Source organism: Octodon degus, unplaced genomic scaffold (assembly GCF_000260255.1).
Source record: "Octodon degus isolate 3935 unplaced genomic scaffold, OctDeg1.0 scaffold00078, whole genome shotgun sequence".
Taxonomy (NCBI): domain Eukaryota; kingdom Metazoa; phylum Chordata; class Mammalia; order Rodentia; family Octodontidae; genus Octodon; species Octodon degus.
Genome location: NW_004524654.1, coordinates 8,390,433 through 8,407,873, shown reverse-complemented (window position 1 = coordinate 8,407,873; position 17,441 = coordinate 8,390,433). Strand labels below are relative to the sequence as shown.

Here is a 17,441-nt window from a genome sequence, read left to right as displayed (position 1 = left end):
AAGGTCAGTGAAATCCCCTCAGGATTTATCCTGAGATCCTGTACCTCAGATTGTAGATCCTTTGTCAGTTTCAGCCATGTGGATGAGTCACGGCCATTGCTTGGCCAATGTGCTCTCTGTGAAAGCGGCTTTCAATTTTAAAGTCTTTGCCATGCTGCCTTCCAAAAAGAACCCTGAGACACTTTACATTTCTACTGAACATAAACAACTAGCCTTGTTTAAAACTCACTGCTTGGTTTTATTACTTTAAAGGGAATATAGTGATACCATGCCTGTCTGAACTGTTCCTTTTCCAGTACTTGTTAGTTATCTGTATTTTTCATAATTAAGTATAAAGCCTCTCACTATTATCTTCTGCCATCTAATCAGCTTCCTACATAGTCAACACATACGCACACACATACACTTGCCCACGGATGTTTTTATGTGTACATTAAACCACAATGTACCATCCTCTATACATCCTTCCCTTTTGGTTCTCCCTTACCACGTATCAGAAATATTTTCCTATGTTAATAAATATCTACCACATAATTTTAAACAACTGAGTAAAAATAATCCATTATACAGTTAAGTCATTTTAAACTAGTCCCCTCTATTGTGTCACTGGTTTTTATAAACCACATGAACAATGTTGCAATAACAATGCATCTTAGTGCCCATTTATGTTGATTATTTGTACTTGAAAGTAAATTATCAAAAAAAAAAAAGTAAATTATCACTTGGCTTGGTAATCCCAGCACTTGGGAGGCTGAGGCAGGATGATCACTGTGAGTTTGAGACCAGCTTAGCTACATATTGAGTTCAACACCAGCCTGAACTAATACGAAGAACCTGTCTCAAAAAGACAAAAAAAAAAAAAAGTAAATTATCTATGTAAGAGGTGAAGGCAAAGGAAAGAAATATGCACAAGAACAGGCAAGTCCTCTACAGTGACATGCTCATGTGAAGACGTGCCAAAATATGTTACTACATGTTCACTCACATAGTTAACTGTAGCATCAATTCTATAAGAAGTTTTAGTTAGCCTTTATTTCTTATAGATAAACATTACTGAATGTTTTCTATGTTTTTATAAAACCACCCAGTATGCTTTTATAGAGGCTCAGGGAGATAGCTCAGCAGCATAAGTGCTTGCCTGGCAAGTATAAGGTCCCAAGTTCAATCCCTGGTACCAAAAAAACAAAACAAAACAATATGCTTTTATAAGAACAAACTCATTTCATTATTTCACTGACTTTACAGAAGAAGAAACTGAAGCATTATGAGGTTAAATAATTTGTCTGTGCGCTGGCCCCGCCCCTAGGCACACTGAGTTGGCTACCAGTACAGGTGTGGTAGTGCCTGTAATCCCAGTGCTGGGGAGGCTGAAAACAGGGGGATCACTACAAGTCCGAGCTGCGTAGTGCACCCATGTACCAAATACATAAAATAATAATAATAACAATAATAATAATTTGTCCAAAGTCAGAAATTAAGAAATGAAGATCCAGGATTCGCCTGCAGGTAGTCTGTCTTCAGAATTAGGCTCTTAACCATTAGCAGCACTGCCTATTAGGTTAGATGGAAGCCCAGGAATTTAACTAATAAATGACAAAGCCACAATTCAAATGTACTTCTCACAGACCCCAAACCCAGGCTCTCTGCCTTCCTGATAATAACCAAGAAAACAGTGGGCTCTTCAATGAGCAAAAGAAAAGCAAAATAAAAAGAATAACAGCATTTAAGCTACCTTTATATCATTTAGGAATTCAATATCCTCCTTCTGTATTGCTTTATTAGTCCATATTAAGGCACTATAGGTCTTGGTCTTTTCTTCTTCACCTTCTTTCATATGCCCTATTGCTTCTCTAAAAAAAAAAAAAAATTAAAGAAAATGTTCTAAATATATAAAATATACATGAGCCTTGCTCCAAATCTCTTTCTTTAAAAATACCTTTATTGAGATACAATTTACATGTCATTCCCCTCTTTTAACTGTACAAGTCAATGATTTTTAGTATAGTCACAGAGCTGTGTGCCTATTACCATAATCTAATTTTAGAACACCTGAATCATCCCCCAAAAGAAACTCCACTCCTATTAGCAGTCCTTCCCTCTTCCTCCATTTCTCCCACCCGAGAGAGCCACTCATTTTCCAGCTCTGTTGTGAACAGGTCAGATACCACAGAATCACGCAGTACTTGGTGGTCAGTGACTGCCTTCTTTCACTTCATAACACTTTCAAGATTCAACTTTGTTGTGCCATGTCAATATAGTGCTCGTTCATTCTTATTACTGAGTAATTTTCCGTTGTATGGCTATACAGTCACCCTCCCTTCCACAGTTTTACCTTCTGCAATCTTAGTTACCCACAGGCAACCTTCAGCTAAAAGCATTATGTGTATGGAAGGTTCTAGAAATAAGCAATTCATATATTTTACATAACTTATAGTATATTGTTATAATTGTCCTATTTATTATTAGTTATTTATTGTGCCTAATTTATAAATTAAATTTTATCATAGGCATGTGTATGAAAAAGCGTAAGATACAGAATTCAGTACTATCCAGTTTCAGGCATCCACTGGAATATTAGAACATGGCACACACTGTAATCCCAGTATCCAGGAGGCAGAGGCAAGAGGATTGCTGTGAGTTTGAGGCCAGTCTGGGATACACAATGAGTTCAAAGCTAGCTTGGAATATATAGCAAGACCTTGTCTCAAAAACAAATAAACAAACAAATAGCATATCCTCCACAGATAACTAGGAAACTACTGTATCATATTTTGATTATCTATAGATACTTGGGTAGTAATGACATCTTTGCTTTATAAATACTACTACTATAAATGCTCAGGTACAAGTCTATGCAGAGGTATGTTTTCATTTCTCTTGCAAATACAATATCTAGAAGTGGAATTGCTGGGTTATATGGGTATACTCTATATTTGATCTTTTGAAAAAATATTCAACTATTTTCCGAAGTGGCCACATATATAACCCCACCAACAATGTATGTTACAGTTTCTGTGTATTCTCACAGTGGTTGTCATTTTCTGTGTTTTTTATAGTAGCCATCTTAGTGATTGTGAACTGGGACATCACTGCAGTTCTGATGTGCGTTGCCCTAGTGACTAATGAGGCTGAGCATCTTGCATGTGTTCATTGACTGTTAACGTTTTCTCTGGAGAAATGTTTACTTAATCACTTCCCCATTTTTAACTGGGTTGTTAGAAAATTCTTTGTATATTCTAGGTGCAATTCCCTATCAGACATATGATCTGCAACCAAAATTTCCCTTTCAAAATCATCTCCAGTGAACCTACCTTACCTTGTGACAAGTTGCAAATCACGTACTTGGATTTTGTTGGATGATTTATTAATTTTCTGTAGTAGCAGAAAAAGAAAAACAATTAGCAATTCTAGCTTAGTTTTGAAGTTGCAGAAACAAGATGATTTCCATGTCATGAAGGGATTTACCTGTTGAAGTTCTTTAATTTCTTGTGAAGTGAAGTATACTCTATGAGGATTTACCAGCTCAATTGCAAAGGGTCTTCCTGGCAGCACACACCCCGTCGTGAAACAGAAATGCATTGATAGAGTTAACATTTAGGATCATGCAAGAGGGTGAGGACTGTGAACAATGGGTTGAGCTCTACAGGGCTGAAAGTTCAGTGCATGACTATATCCTGGTGGGGGGAGAACGTGTGAAAAGAATCAAGCAGCTTTTGGGAGCATAGGGGATGCTGCACCCTAGAACAGGTGACATGTGAAAATGCCTATTTTCCCAAATGTACACAAGCAAGCCTGTGTTAATTACAAAATAACCTTCAAACAACCACGAATTAAGTTGATTATGGTGCTGTTATGCTGTCACATGCAACAATGCCCAGGTATACCAAGTCAAAATCCGCTCTCCTAGCTTAATCCACTAGTGAAATGGAAAAATGGTAATTCCATGAGCAAAACGAACTATAAATATCAAGTAGCTCAGGATTATATTTCAACATCTTTCTTGTAATTCAACAAGATAAAATGAGAAATGAAGGCTAAGAGCAGAATCACTTTTTAAATGAAGACATAAATTCTGAAAACTGGTACTTCTGAAATGTTACTAAATAGAACAATTAATCAATCTGTAGGGAGAGGAGTACACATAAAAGTCCCTTACAAGCTATGGGTATGCAGTCAGGGTCATCTGTGAGGAAACGGTTCTTGTGAGACATCATATAATATACAAAGGTAGCTCCACAATCAATGAGGCTTTCCACCTGGAGAAGCTCCGGGCCCTGCCCACTTTAGTTTTAACCACTAAGTAACTACAGCAAGCCTGCTGTCTGCAACAGATGATCATTGGAGAGTTAGCTCTGGACAGGTAGCGCTGATATAATCTTACCATTTCCTAAGGTTCTCACATCGACATCTTCTCTTCCAGAGGATGAAAAGTTAAAACCTTTGGAAAACAGATAAAGAAACAAACAAAAAATCAGAAACATATACCCCTAAGATATTTGTTTCTAAGCTCAAAGAAAAAGCCAATTTAAATCCCTACACAGTCCACAGGAGAACCCCAAGGGACAGTTATCATTCCGTCTAGTCCCAACCTTTGATGAAAATAGAGATGATCATAATAAACACCACATGCGGCATAGTCACTATATGCCAGGCTCTAGAATAACAACTATACATACATTATTTATAACTTTGTGAAGAATCAAATAAAAGAACATTAAGCAGTAGAAATGTAGGCAAGTTTCCCAATGCCACATGATTAAATGGCAGCACTAGGTAATTCTGATGTCAAAGGTCCAGCTTTGATGTTGTCACACGGGCATGCAAGAGCACAGGACTGCGTGAGTAAAGGCTCCATCACCTCCATGGCCATCATCTCATGGCAAAAATTCTATCACCATTTTTTACTTTGTTCTTTTTTTTTAAATGTATTTAGTACAGGATCTACAGGATCTCACTACACAGAGGATCACTACTATGTCTTCAGTCTCCCAAGTGCTGGGATTAAAGGCCATTTTTTATTTTCTGAAAAAAATAATTTATGGGCTGGTGAGATGGCTCAGTGGTCTAAAGCACCTACTTAGAACAAGCTAAGATAAGCAAAGCACAGGGTCCGCGGTTCAATCCCCCAGCACCATATGCCTGCCAGCCCCGCCCCCTGGTGGGCTGAGCCGGCCACGCACACACACACTAAATAAAACACACACACACACAAATAAATAAATAAATTCTTAAAAAAAAAAAAAGAAATGGGAAGAAAAACTTAAAAAAAATAATTTATATAAGAATTAAAGTCTCTAAAAGAAAGGGGGGCATGAGCCTAAAAAACAAATTTATTGTCTAACTAAACCTAAGCTAGAACTATGATTAAACCAGTGTATATTCTACAATCAATAGATCATCACAAACTAAAAACTATAAAAACTGGATAAAGAAAATAGACAAATAAAAACCACATGACAACATTCTTAGATACTGAGCTAACTGGCTGACTGATGATTCCACCACCATCACTACAGCAGCTGTGTTATTCTAAGTTCTTTATGTGTATTAACACTGTCATCATCTGACTGGATAAACCCCTGGCCTAAGGTCACACCATTCTAAGAAATGCAGACCCAGTGGCAGCACCAGGTATCTCCTCAGAGTGTATTAACCATGGGGCTCTACAGATGACAGACATGGCCAAGAGCTCAGACTTGCACCCTGGTGGACAGACAGGATCAGCCTTCCTTGACCAGGGTCTGGGCAAGGCTGGGATGTTTTAGGAACTTTATTTTATTTATTTATTTATTTATTTATTTATTTGGCAGAACCAGGGAGTGAACTCAGGCCCTTGTGCTTGCCAGGCAAGCGCTTATTCTACTGAGCTATCTTCCTGGCCTGTTCAGGAACTTTAGAAATCCCAAGAGTAGTAAAGTCTAAGGTTGCTGGACATTGAGCTCGGAGACTAGGAGAACTCAGGCTCACACCTTGCCTTAGCCATTCAGTGAACAAGTACCTACCAAGTACACCTGCCAGGTACAGGGCACTGTGCAAACAAAATGGATATAATTTGTAGGCACGCAGAGCTTACTTGATGTGGAGGAATATGGACTACAAAAAAGTAAGGCATTAACATAGGATATGTAAAGAACATTGCTGCAGTAAGGACCCAATTCTAATCCCCAAAACATGGGATTTGTCTTTATCCTCCAATATTTCAACCACTAGGGGAGGCACAAGATTGCTGTGAAGAATAAAAGGGAGAAGGATCGCATATCATTGTAACAGCCATTTCCTCTCAACAAAGATTCTATACACAGAATTTCCATGTAAGTTTTAGAAAAAGCAATGTTAGGGCGGCATGCCTAAAATCACAGATGCTTGGGAAGCTGAGTCAGAAAGGTCCCTTGAGCCCAGGGTTCAAGGTCAGCCTAGGCAAAATAGGAAGACAATTTCTCTTAGAAAAGAATAGAACAAAAGGAAAGGGAGGGCTGGAGAGATAGCTCAGCGGTCTGACGCACACCTGTAATCCCAGCACTGGGGACAGTGAGACAGCAGTGTCACTAAAAGTTTGACCTGCATAGCGAGACCCTGTGTCAAAAAAAAGAAAAAGAAAAAAAAAAGAATAAAAGGAAAGGCTAAAAAGGATTGAAAGTCCCATGAACACAAAACTGAGATGTTTTTCTGTGAAGAAAATAGGATTTCACCTTTCTTTCACCTTGCAGAAATCCCCTTTAGCACACCAAAGCCAACACTTCTTAGAAACAGGCTCTGGGCTATTTGCTGTCTGTTGTGTAGTATCCAGTGAAGTGAGCTCCTCTGTGACCCACAGAACCTAGAACTGTGTGTCTTGCAGAGCAGATTAACCAACCCAGGGCTAATTTGATGAAGTCTAGATATCTAAAGGAGGCCTAGAAATGTTGCTGCTTCAGCTCAGAAGTACATGGGTGACCTATGCCATTTGTGACAACATCTGAGGACTGGCCAAATGGGCAGCCTTGAGGAAGATGAGGTTAGGCTTGTTTCCAAGTAAGACTAAACCAGACAGGGAGGAGGACACTGCCACCTTTTGAAAATGGGGTGGAAGGGAGGGGGAAGATAGCTCAGCAGTCTAAGCACCTGCCTGGAAGTGCAAGGGCCCAGTACTATCCTTGGTACCACATGCCCCAAGCTGAGCACTGAAAATGTAGGGGTGGGGGGATGCTGCAGTGGCTCAGATCAGGAAGGAGAAAAATGGGCATTGCTGTGAAGAATAACATGTGCATGCCTAACATTCATAGCAATCTTTTGACTCTAGCTCATTGAACCAGGCCAGCAGCTGCTATCTACACAGCACTCTCTAGTCAGTTCTTAGGTTTTAGTCTAGGAGGGCTCCCTCCTAATGTCCTGAAGCCCTGTGCTGCAGCATGGGCCCTGTTAAAATAAACTCACTTTGATGTTCCAGAGAGACAGACTTACAGACAGACAGACAGACAGACAGACAGACAGACAGACAGAGACAGAGAGAGATAGAGAGACAGAGAGAGACAGAGAGAGACAGAGAGACAGAGACAGAGAGACAGAGAGAGAGAGAGACAGAGAGTGAGACAGAGAGAGAGACAGAGAGAGAGACAGAGACACAGAAAGACAGAGACACAGAGAGAGACAGAGACAGAGACAGAAAATTCTGCTCAGTCCCAAGGTGCCCTCCATCTTGTGTTTATATTCCAATGTCAACTTCTAATAAGCCCATAGCAACACCAGGAGCTTCCAGTCAGAGTTGACAGACTCAAACAGTGTCACTAAGGGTGGAAAGCTATGGCTTCCTAGGAAGCCATGGCACAGGCTCCACTGGACAGTCGTTTGTCTTATACCTCTCTATACCAGTTTCCCAGGCAGAAGCAAGGAGCACAGAAGCTAGAATCCAAGATCAGCAGGGATAGCAAAAATGAACAGGGCTCAGAAGTAAAGTCTATCAGTTATATGAATTCAAGCTCAAAATCTCAGATTCATCCATCAGTTGATGAAACTCCCCACAGATTCCTTCCCATCAAGAAGAAAGATAAGCACTAGGTCCTGAGTTCAATCCCTGGTAAAGCAAATAAAAAAAAAGAAAAGAAAAGAAAAAAAAAAGAAAGAAAGAGGTGTAGAAAGCTAGGCTCTGGAGAAGGCTGGCAAAGCACCAAATCCAGAAGCAGAAGCACCAAATCCAGACCAAAACAGGAGTATAGATTCTACCTTTTAGAAAAAATGTCTCAAAACTGAGAACTTAGAAAATATCCTTGGAGCACAGAGTGGAAAAAACTTGTAGAGGCAAACTTCAAAATTTTATTAGTGTATAATCAGGAATAATAGCTAACAAAAAGGAAAAAGGATCCAATGCCTTAAGTATTAGAACACATACACTTAAAAGTTAAGTTTTCTAAAAGCACATTAGGGCTGGCCAAATAGCTGGATTAAAGAATTAAAGCACCTGCAAGCAGGCGCAGCAGCCAGGAATTCCGGGCCTGCTGAGAAGGCAATTGAGAATGGCCATGGTGGCGCATGCCTGTAATCCCAGCTCTTGGGAGGCTGCAAACAGGAGGATCACTACAAGTCTGATCTAGTAGTGAGACCCTGAACACCCTGTAGACCCTTCCCTAAAATACAGATGAGAAAAAAAAGCACATTAGTTCTTCCATAGCCTCTTAATTCTTGGGCTCTTTGAGCCTTCTCCTCCAAAGAAAGGATATTTCAAAAGCAGAATCAAGGGCAAGAGCGATCAGGACCTCTACGCGGTTCAACTAATCTGCAATAGCCTTTGTACCCATGGGCAGACAGACATCAAAGCTGAAAAACAGGCAAAGGCCAGATAATGAAGCCCTTAGAATACTAAGTTAGGGATCTAGGTTTTATCTTACAGCTCACCAGTTTTCAGCACAGAGTTGATATAATAAAGTTATTCAAAAAATAAGTGTAGCATTGGGTCTGTTGTGGTGGTGCACACCTGTAATCCCAGTACTGGGGAAGCTGAGGTAGAAGAACTGCCTACCTCAAGGCCAATTTCAACTATACAGTGAGACTGTCTCAAACAAAAACAAAAGTAAATGTAGTATGGAAAAAACTTAGACTCACTGATTTTTAAGAGTGTCAAAATGTTACTCATTAACTAGGGAATTTGCAAGTAGATAACAGGATGTACCAGGATGGTGACTAAGAAGCGTTTGTATGCCCCATTTAATGAAAAAATGGTTACATAAATAATGAAGCTGCTTCATGTAATACTGGTTTATTTCATGGAGCTATAAAATTTGAAGGGCAACAATTAAAATCATCTTTCTAGACTTTTCAGATATAAACTTTTTTTTTTTTTTTTGGCAGAATCAGGGATTGAACTCAGGCCCTTGTGCTTGCCAGGGAAGCACTTATTCCACTGAGCCATCTCCCCGGCCCCCAGGTATAAACTCTTAATCAAAAATAAATAATATATCTGAGAAACATGGGTTTAGTAAATTAATTCAGGATTTCAAACTAGGTTTTAGAAGATTGCTGTTAGCTCAATTGTTTAAGTGCCTGCCTAGGCAAACCCAGTCAGGCTTGCTGGACCGCGGTTTGAACTCCAGCTCCACATGCCGCACCACACCTGCCATTAAGGCAGCCTGAGACAAACAAAAAAAAAAAAAAAAAAAAAAAAAAATTGCCCTCAAACAAAGTTTTATCACCTGATAAGGAGACAGCACAAAAGCCTAGAGGTCTGCTTTTCTCAAATGGCTCTTACTAAATTTCCTCAGCATCCACATTGAACACACAATTGGCTTTAGTCTTCATGTATAAAATAACTACAGAAGGTTGCAAGGGGGAAATATACATATATTTCAGAGCCCTCTGAGATAACATAAGCTTCCCTTGGGACTGCTTCTTTAAGACATAAAATGGAACTGAAGACTTTTTCAATCTTGAGAAATGGGAGTCCAGCAGCACCAGAAAGACTTTGAAAGAGACTTCTTATGCTAACCTGTATTTCTTCCTCATCATCTCCCAGACATGATATTAAATCATAAAACTTAGGAGATAATCAGTCTGTAAATATTAAGCTAAGTAAAAGCTAATGGCAATAGCTAATAATCTGTGCTCCTAGCTGAAATAGCAAAACTTGATGCTGCCTTTGACCTGAAAGGCCTGTTGAGACAAGGAAAACACAAGCCCGACAGGACCTGACTCATCCCACAAGCTCTTGGCACATTAATGCCTAGGAAGCTAAAATACAACACACTGGCGTGAAGTTTTTCAAACATGGCTTCTGTTCATCTAATTTCCCTAGGCCTGAACTTGATCCTAACACACTTTATATATAAACAGAAGCTAGACATTTGCCCATGGTGACTTGAGTAAGTACTGGATGTGGGAACTGTGCATTCATTTAAAGTGGTACCAGCTGTTTTCAATTTCCCAGGAAAAAACAGGCATTTTGAGAGAGGAAAGACATCCTTGGAAGCCTAGGCCAGAGAAACCTAGACACAATCCCTATTCACAGGAAGCCTACAGCCAAGCAGCCTACGCTTGGTAGTGATTAACAAAAATACAATGATTTTTTTCCTGTCAACCCAAAGAAGCCTGTTCATGAATGAATATGGATTTAAAATATCAGTAGTGTAACTTTTTTTTTTTTTTTTTTTGGCTGGCTCAGGATGCCTTCAGGGCAGGTCTGGTAAGGCTTGAGGATCAACCACAGCATCCTGATTGCTTTGTTTAAGCAGTCACTTAAACAACTGAGCTAATGGGCAGGCCCCCATCAGTAGTATAACTTACTCTCTGCTTTAAATACTGTCAGTAGATGGTCTGAAATTAATTCTTCCACTGAAGATTCCAGCTTCCTTTCTCCATCAATTATCCAAGGAGTTTGGGGTAGATTTCTGGAGTATTTATTGTATCTCCCTGTCAAAGAAATACTAGGTAACCTGTATGGAATGGCATAATTAACACAATAAGATAACAAGAGAAGCAACAATTTTCAATGAGTGTCAATATCCTAGATGCTATAACATAGTAGGTACTGTGATATAAAACAAGGCCTAGCCTTTAATTCACATCTAACTTGAGGAGCTAGCATATAGACATGAAGATAATCAAAGAGAAAGATGTAAAGCAACCATAGAATAGATGGATAACAACATGATAGGAATGAGTTTTTTTTCTTAATGCTCAATATATTCAGTAATATGACTAGTTGACTGACCAAGTTATAGAATGGAACACACTAAGGATCATTTTTTTAAAATGTTGCTTTTACACATGATTAATAATACTCTCAGTGCAACTGTCATTAGGTGATAATGTATTCCAAGGGATTCAAATATAGGAAATTCTGAAGTTTTTGTAACTTAAACAACAACAACAACAACAACAACAAAAAAAAAACCCTAGCAGACTATGACTCACTGCCTTACAAATAAAGCTGCGCTAAGGTGAGAAGTTTTCATTGCTCCAGGGCAATCAAGGCTGAAGTACAATTTCATTTCAGCTATTACTGTGAAGTAGCCATAACTTTCAAAATAAAAACTGCTATAGTACTGCTTGGGAAAGTCAAAAGTCAACATAACTTTTTTTTCAGGGGAAAGCCAAGTGTTTACTCATTTGGGAGATAATCAAATTATTTTCTCAAGTTTGTTCTATCCTTTTATGCTGCAGTTTTTCTCATTAGTTAGGAGTCTGTATTTCTGCCCCTATTTCTACTTGGCCAACTGTGATGAGAAGTAATAAATTAAAAAAGCTGAAAATTCTATCTCTGATGGAAACCCCCTTTGGTGTGGCATTTTAAATAACATATTTCCTGATGATCTTAAGAAAGGCTATAAAATCTAAAATAATTTGGCTGTTAGTTCTACTTCTCAAAAAAGTAAACTATCCAGACCTCCTAACAACAATAAGAATAAAGCACAAGAGTTGTCAATTGAGTTGCTCAGAAAGGATAGTGGGCTGACAGCGTACATATATTCTAAACTAAATAACTTACCAGCTACAAAAACAGCACCATGAGCACATTCAATTTCAAGAACAGTGCATACAGCCTTTGGTGAGTTTGGAGGACAAGGAAACTGCCTGCAAAACAAAATAAATGTAAGGCTACTATTTTCTAGACATGATATTGAATCATAAAACTAAGATGAATCAGCAGTATGGGACACACATAGAACCTGAGTCTCTAAAGGACTATGCCTCGCCCTTGATAGATTTTCAATGGTGTTGCAGCAGAGAAACAGGCAAAAGGAAAAAAGGAAAAGGGGCTTAATTATCTTTGAGGACAGAGAGAATCTGGGGAAAATAAGGGACTCTCTGGACTTCAACAAAGGGAGGCTGAGGCTTTTATGACTCTTTGCCAGGGCTGGAGTTTGAGGGGGATGTTTAGATATACCTGAGAAACTGATTGGGGGTCTTCCCTGAAGTGGCGGGAAGGGTGACAGGAAATTGTACCCTAAGCTGAGCTGGAGAAGAAGCGGGGGTTCTCTTGGGAAGATTGGCTTTTGTTTTAAGGGCTTCAGCCATATTAGATGATCACCATAATGATTCAACAATTCATACTAGGGCCAGAACCTATCATCCCTAACTTTTAGTTTGGGAACAATAAAAGTCAGAACTCTGGAATTCAGCTTTGAGAGCTGTCTGGTAGTTCTAGCAGGGGAGCCCAGCTACCAACATACACTTGACCAAGGGAATGGTCCTCCTCCATGGGAGTGGAGCTGCTCAACCTCTTCCCAGAGGGATGCACATAAGACACGAGAGAGGAAGGGGACACCCGACTAGCCAGCCCCATCAGCCAAATCAACCCTGGCGATCAATGAGGTGACACAAGTCACAAACAGATCACTCTTATGTCCCGGAGTAACACATAACAGTGGGAGTAAGTAAATCAAGCCTCAGATACTACTTTTTGAGCTTAGGAAGCCTTATTTTCCCAGATAATGATTTCTAACAGGCTTGAGAATAGGGGAAAACATATATTAAATATATGTTATATATATATATATATATATATGAGATATTATATATGTAATTATATATGTATATGTATTATATATATTATATATATATGAGAGAGAGAGAGAGAGAGAGAGAGAGAGAGAGAGAGAGAGAGAGAGAGAGAGAAAACACACGCACATGCCCCTCCAGGGTCCTCCACCATTTTTCTCCTCAGTCAGCGGCTGCTGACTTACATGGTTCTCAATTGCTTGGGAAGGCTGGTGTGTGGTAAGTGGTTCCTTCTATGGAGGATATCCCACCTGTGCCTTGTGCCCACATTTACCATTTTTCCTTTTTCTTCCTTCTCATTCCAACTATGACTTTGGGAATTAAACCAAAGAGCAGAAAAAGTATAGTAATTGACATTCTCCTCTCTTAGCTAAGAAACTTCAATCTAACTAAGACATATGGGAAAGAATAACATATGGCTTTACTTTCTGTCCATTATCTAGGAAATTTCTAAGTCACAAACTGGAGTCTACTTATAAATTACTAGATGTGGATATAAATGTATATTTTGGTGGCACCAGGGATTGAACACAGAGGGTCATTCAAATAGTCTACTATTGAACTATATGCTCAATTCTTATTTTGACACAGGGTCCTGCTAAATTGCCAAGGCTTGCCTCAAACTTATAATCCTCCTTCCTCAGCCACTCAAGTAGCTGGAATTGGAACATATAAGACACCACATCCAAGTAGATGTGAAATTACCCCAAATTTATATCCTCAAAATTTCCTAGTTTCCCAGGATGCCTTTACAAAGAAATCATTTAATTATATGATTAATCATTTATTATATGTTTAATTATATAAGCACCAGGAGCTAATGCTTATATAATTATGTTTAATTACTTTCTAAAATATAATAAAAATATTTCTATTCTGAGATTCAGTTAATAAAAGATTTGAAACTCTTCTCATAACATCACTGCTTGAAATTTATTTCAGAATGTTCTTGAGGAATAACTATCATAATGTTTTATTTAATAAAATAAATGCACTGAAAATGAAAATATAAGGCTTACTACAATTATTGTGATTCAGTATATTTTCATATTTATATTTTAGAAAACATTGATATCCAAAGATGGAGTTAATCTGCCTAGGATTTCAACTGAGGAATAGAGAGCGTGGACCTAGGGCCAGGTTCCCTTGCTCCCAGCCAGAGCTATTCCCATTACAACTAAGGAAACTCCCAAGCCTTCTCCCTCTTCTGGAGATGGGCCATCCTAAGAAATACAAAACTAGGGATGTAATAAAAATAGTACTGGATCAGAGGTTCACTCTGTTATCCAACTAAAAACTTAGGCGGCAAGACAAGTCTTCTTTGGACATGAAAATCTTCTTCTAAACCATAAGGAATTGGGGCTTGATTCTCAATTCAAATATTAATTTGACCAACATCTGCTGGATACCACTATATGCAGCTTCTGAGGCATGGACACATAAAACATGGTTTCTGAAACACGTACAGTCTTGTTTCAGAGATAAACCAGATTATCTCTAACATTCCCTTTTATTTTAAAGTCCATGATTGCCTCCTTATTTTTATACTTTTACTTACTTGCGGAATTCCTCTTCTTTTATCTTATTCAAAGCTTTCATAACTGCCATTCTAGTGAACACTGACTATACAGGGCAAAATGAAAAGACATTTCATTACCTAAACAATAAAACACTGGAACGGAAATTAGAAAAATTACATTGTTTTACATACTTAAAAGGGGCAAAAACTTCATAGTTCAAAGAAAATAAATAAAATTTAAGCACCCATAACGTCAGTTCTGTAACTGGTATACTTCCACAAGCCTTTGCTCTACTATGGTCTGTATCCACTGTGCCAGGCAAATCAAGCAGAACAAGTCTCCTTTACTGTTTCCTCTTCACAATGCAGCATTTCCCCAATGTAAAAATGATGGTACTGCACATAATATGTCTTGAACTTTTTTCTAGCATCCCTCTATGGTGACAGTAGCATCTAGCTTAGGACTTGCCTTTTAAGGTACGGGATGAGAGCCAACAAGTCTTCTCTGCCACCTACCAGCCCGGTGTCACTCAGCAGCCACAAGGTAACAGAAGGGTATCTACAAATCTCCCAATTCGGTTTCGATCTTGTTTGTTTTGAGACAGCTTCTGACTATGTAGTCCAGCCTGGCCTCCAACTCATAATCCTCCTGGCTCAGACTTCCTAGGGCTGGAATCCAGCTATGTACCACCACACACAGTTTACTCGAATTTTTTAAAATGAAAAGCCAAACTTCATGTAATACAAATATGCATTCCAACTCCGTGTACAATTAGTACATATATTCATGTCTTACAATGATGGTCATAATTACTTCTTTTGCTACATGGAATTCACATGGGAAAGGAGCAAAAAGGAGGTACCTGAACAGTTCATCATTAGTGAAAACAATGATAGTAAATCAGTTTTCTAAATCATATTCTGGGGAACCCTAAGGAGTAGGTCAATCACAACTGAAAAGTGTTTGTTTGATAATATTTGAAATCCTAGGCCTGAAAGAAAGGTCATTTGATTTACTCTCAGCCACTAATAAAAAACCCTACATTTGAGGCTTTGTAATTCCCATTGGCCAAAGCATATGGTATCTAAGATGCTTTGGGAAAAAAATTCTTATCCTCTTATGATGCTAGCACTTCTACATTTCCTCAAATGTAACAAAAATGAAACTAGATCTTCAGCACATATGTTTTCTAAGTCATTTGGGCAGAGCTCCCTAAATGGTATGGTAAAACAGCAAGCCACAGTTGTGTGCCAAGATACCTATCCCTTGAGGCCACAGAGGCTTCTGGGCAGGGCCTGAGACAATGGGCTCCCCCAGGCCTACTGCTTCCAACCTGGAAGAATTTCATCTGTTAAGCTTACAGTGTGAACAAACCCACTAGGCTAAGTTTGCCATGATAGAAGAGTACAGAAGCACTGCCTTGGGTTTGTCTGCACTTCTACTTATTTCTGTAGAAGACAGTATCTGACAAATGTAAAGGTTAAATAATTAGTCAAAGCAAAGATCAAATGTGTACCTCTGACAATAAAATAAACATATTCTAAAATTCCTAGAATCTTTGAAATACTTCTAGTATTTGGATAGGGGATATTCAAGTTGTATTAATTCAGGACTGCCTAAATGAAAAATTTACCTTGGTTTATTTATTTTTTATTTTTTTATTTTTTGCGGAACTGGGGATTGAACTCAGGCCCTTGTGCTTGCCAGGTAAGCATTTATTCTACTGAGCCATCTCCCCAGGCCCTTTGGTTTATATTTCTAAACATAAAAAAATTTTTATGTTTAAAAAAAAATACGGTGTTTAAAAAATGTCTATTCAAAAAGGTTTGAAATGCTACTGATACTTATCATGGATTTTTCCAGATGATATAATTTGGGGAGTTAAAAATTAAAAGTTGAATAGCCTCAAAGAGTAACATCATTGAAACACTGGTTCTAAACTTAATGAACCAGTGGAACAACCTAGACACTGACAAATATTTGTGTGCTATGACTTCCTAGATAGAGGCAAAGGTGCTGAGGGTTGAAAAAAATAATAAAAGTAAATGTAGTAAATGGATATTTAAAGATTAATTCTCGACACAACAGAGTAGCCACATTTTTAATGCACATTTGTTTTATTGTAAACCTGAATATTAAGTACAGAAAAACTCACTAAAAAAAATAAGAAGTATCCTTACCTGTTTGTTTTTGGCTGGCTTGAAACAATCTGGGCAAACTGTACCTCTAAAATACATTCAAATTAATAAAAAAGGTTAATGAGTTTATTTGAGGATAGATGTAATTCAAATATATTTTATATAATATGGTTGCTAAACCTAGGATATGAGGAGCAGTCAAAATGAATCTCTACATGAGCTGCAGTGGTTTGCTCAGGAACTTTACATGAGAGGTTACATTTCAAGTCTACTAAGACATGACACATTCTGAAATACTCATTAGAAAGAGAAACAGTACTATTTTTACGAAAACCAAAAGAATGAACAATTTTACACAACTGACATGCTGCTTACGTGGCAACTTACAGGAAGTGGCAATCCTCAACTGTTTCTGGGTGAGCGAAGACCACACTCACTTCAAATAAGCTCTAAAAATTATAAAGACGGTTTTAAAATGAGCAAAGAGAAACTAACTTATCAATGGAAATTGAAATTAACTCTCAAAGATTGTTTCAGAAAAAATGACAAGGAAAACTAGCAGTACTAGCTCTCAAAACAGCTTCTTCACAGAGCAGCTATAAATAAAAGGTTTTTATTTTTTCCATTTAAAAATTCAGTCACTAGTGATACTACCAAAAAGGTCTTTTAAATTTTTTAAATTAATTTATATGATTTGGGGGCATCTATGTAAATAAGTTATGAAGATGAACGAAAATTTAGAAAACTGATAGGAGATAATAACTAAAAGAAAAAAACGGTTCAGTCAATACTATGCTTAAAGTTCACAAAGAGGCAA

The 17,441-nt window shown here is 38.2% G+C and overlaps 1 protein-coding gene across 1 annotated transcript in view; it reads right to left on the bottom strand.

Moving 5' to 3' along the window:
• The window catches only part of Pus10 (pseudouridylate synthase 10), a 92,283-nt gene that overhangs the window by 11,110 nt on the left and 63,732 nt on the right, over positions 1-17,441 (bottom strand). The window contains exons 6-14 of the mRNA XM_004636211.2: positions 17,012-17,073; positions 16,667-16,712; positions 14,525-14,589; positions 11,954-12,039; positions 10,750-10,875; positions 4,382-4,438; positions 3,466-3,542; positions 3,317-3,372; positions 1,733-1,850 (exon numbers count right to left, since the gene is read on the bottom strand). Coding sequence (XP_004636268.1) covers positions 1,733-1,850; positions 3,317-3,372; positions 3,466-3,542; positions 4,382-4,438; positions 10,750-10,875; positions 11,954-12,039; positions 14,525-14,589; positions 16,667-16,712; positions 17,012-17,073 — 693 coding nt within the window. The remainder of the gene's footprint in view (positions 1-1,732; positions 1,851-3,316; positions 3,373-3,465; positions 3,543-4,381; positions 4,439-10,749; positions 10,876-11,953; positions 12,040-14,524; positions 14,590-16,666; positions 16,713-17,011; positions 17,074-17,441) is intronic.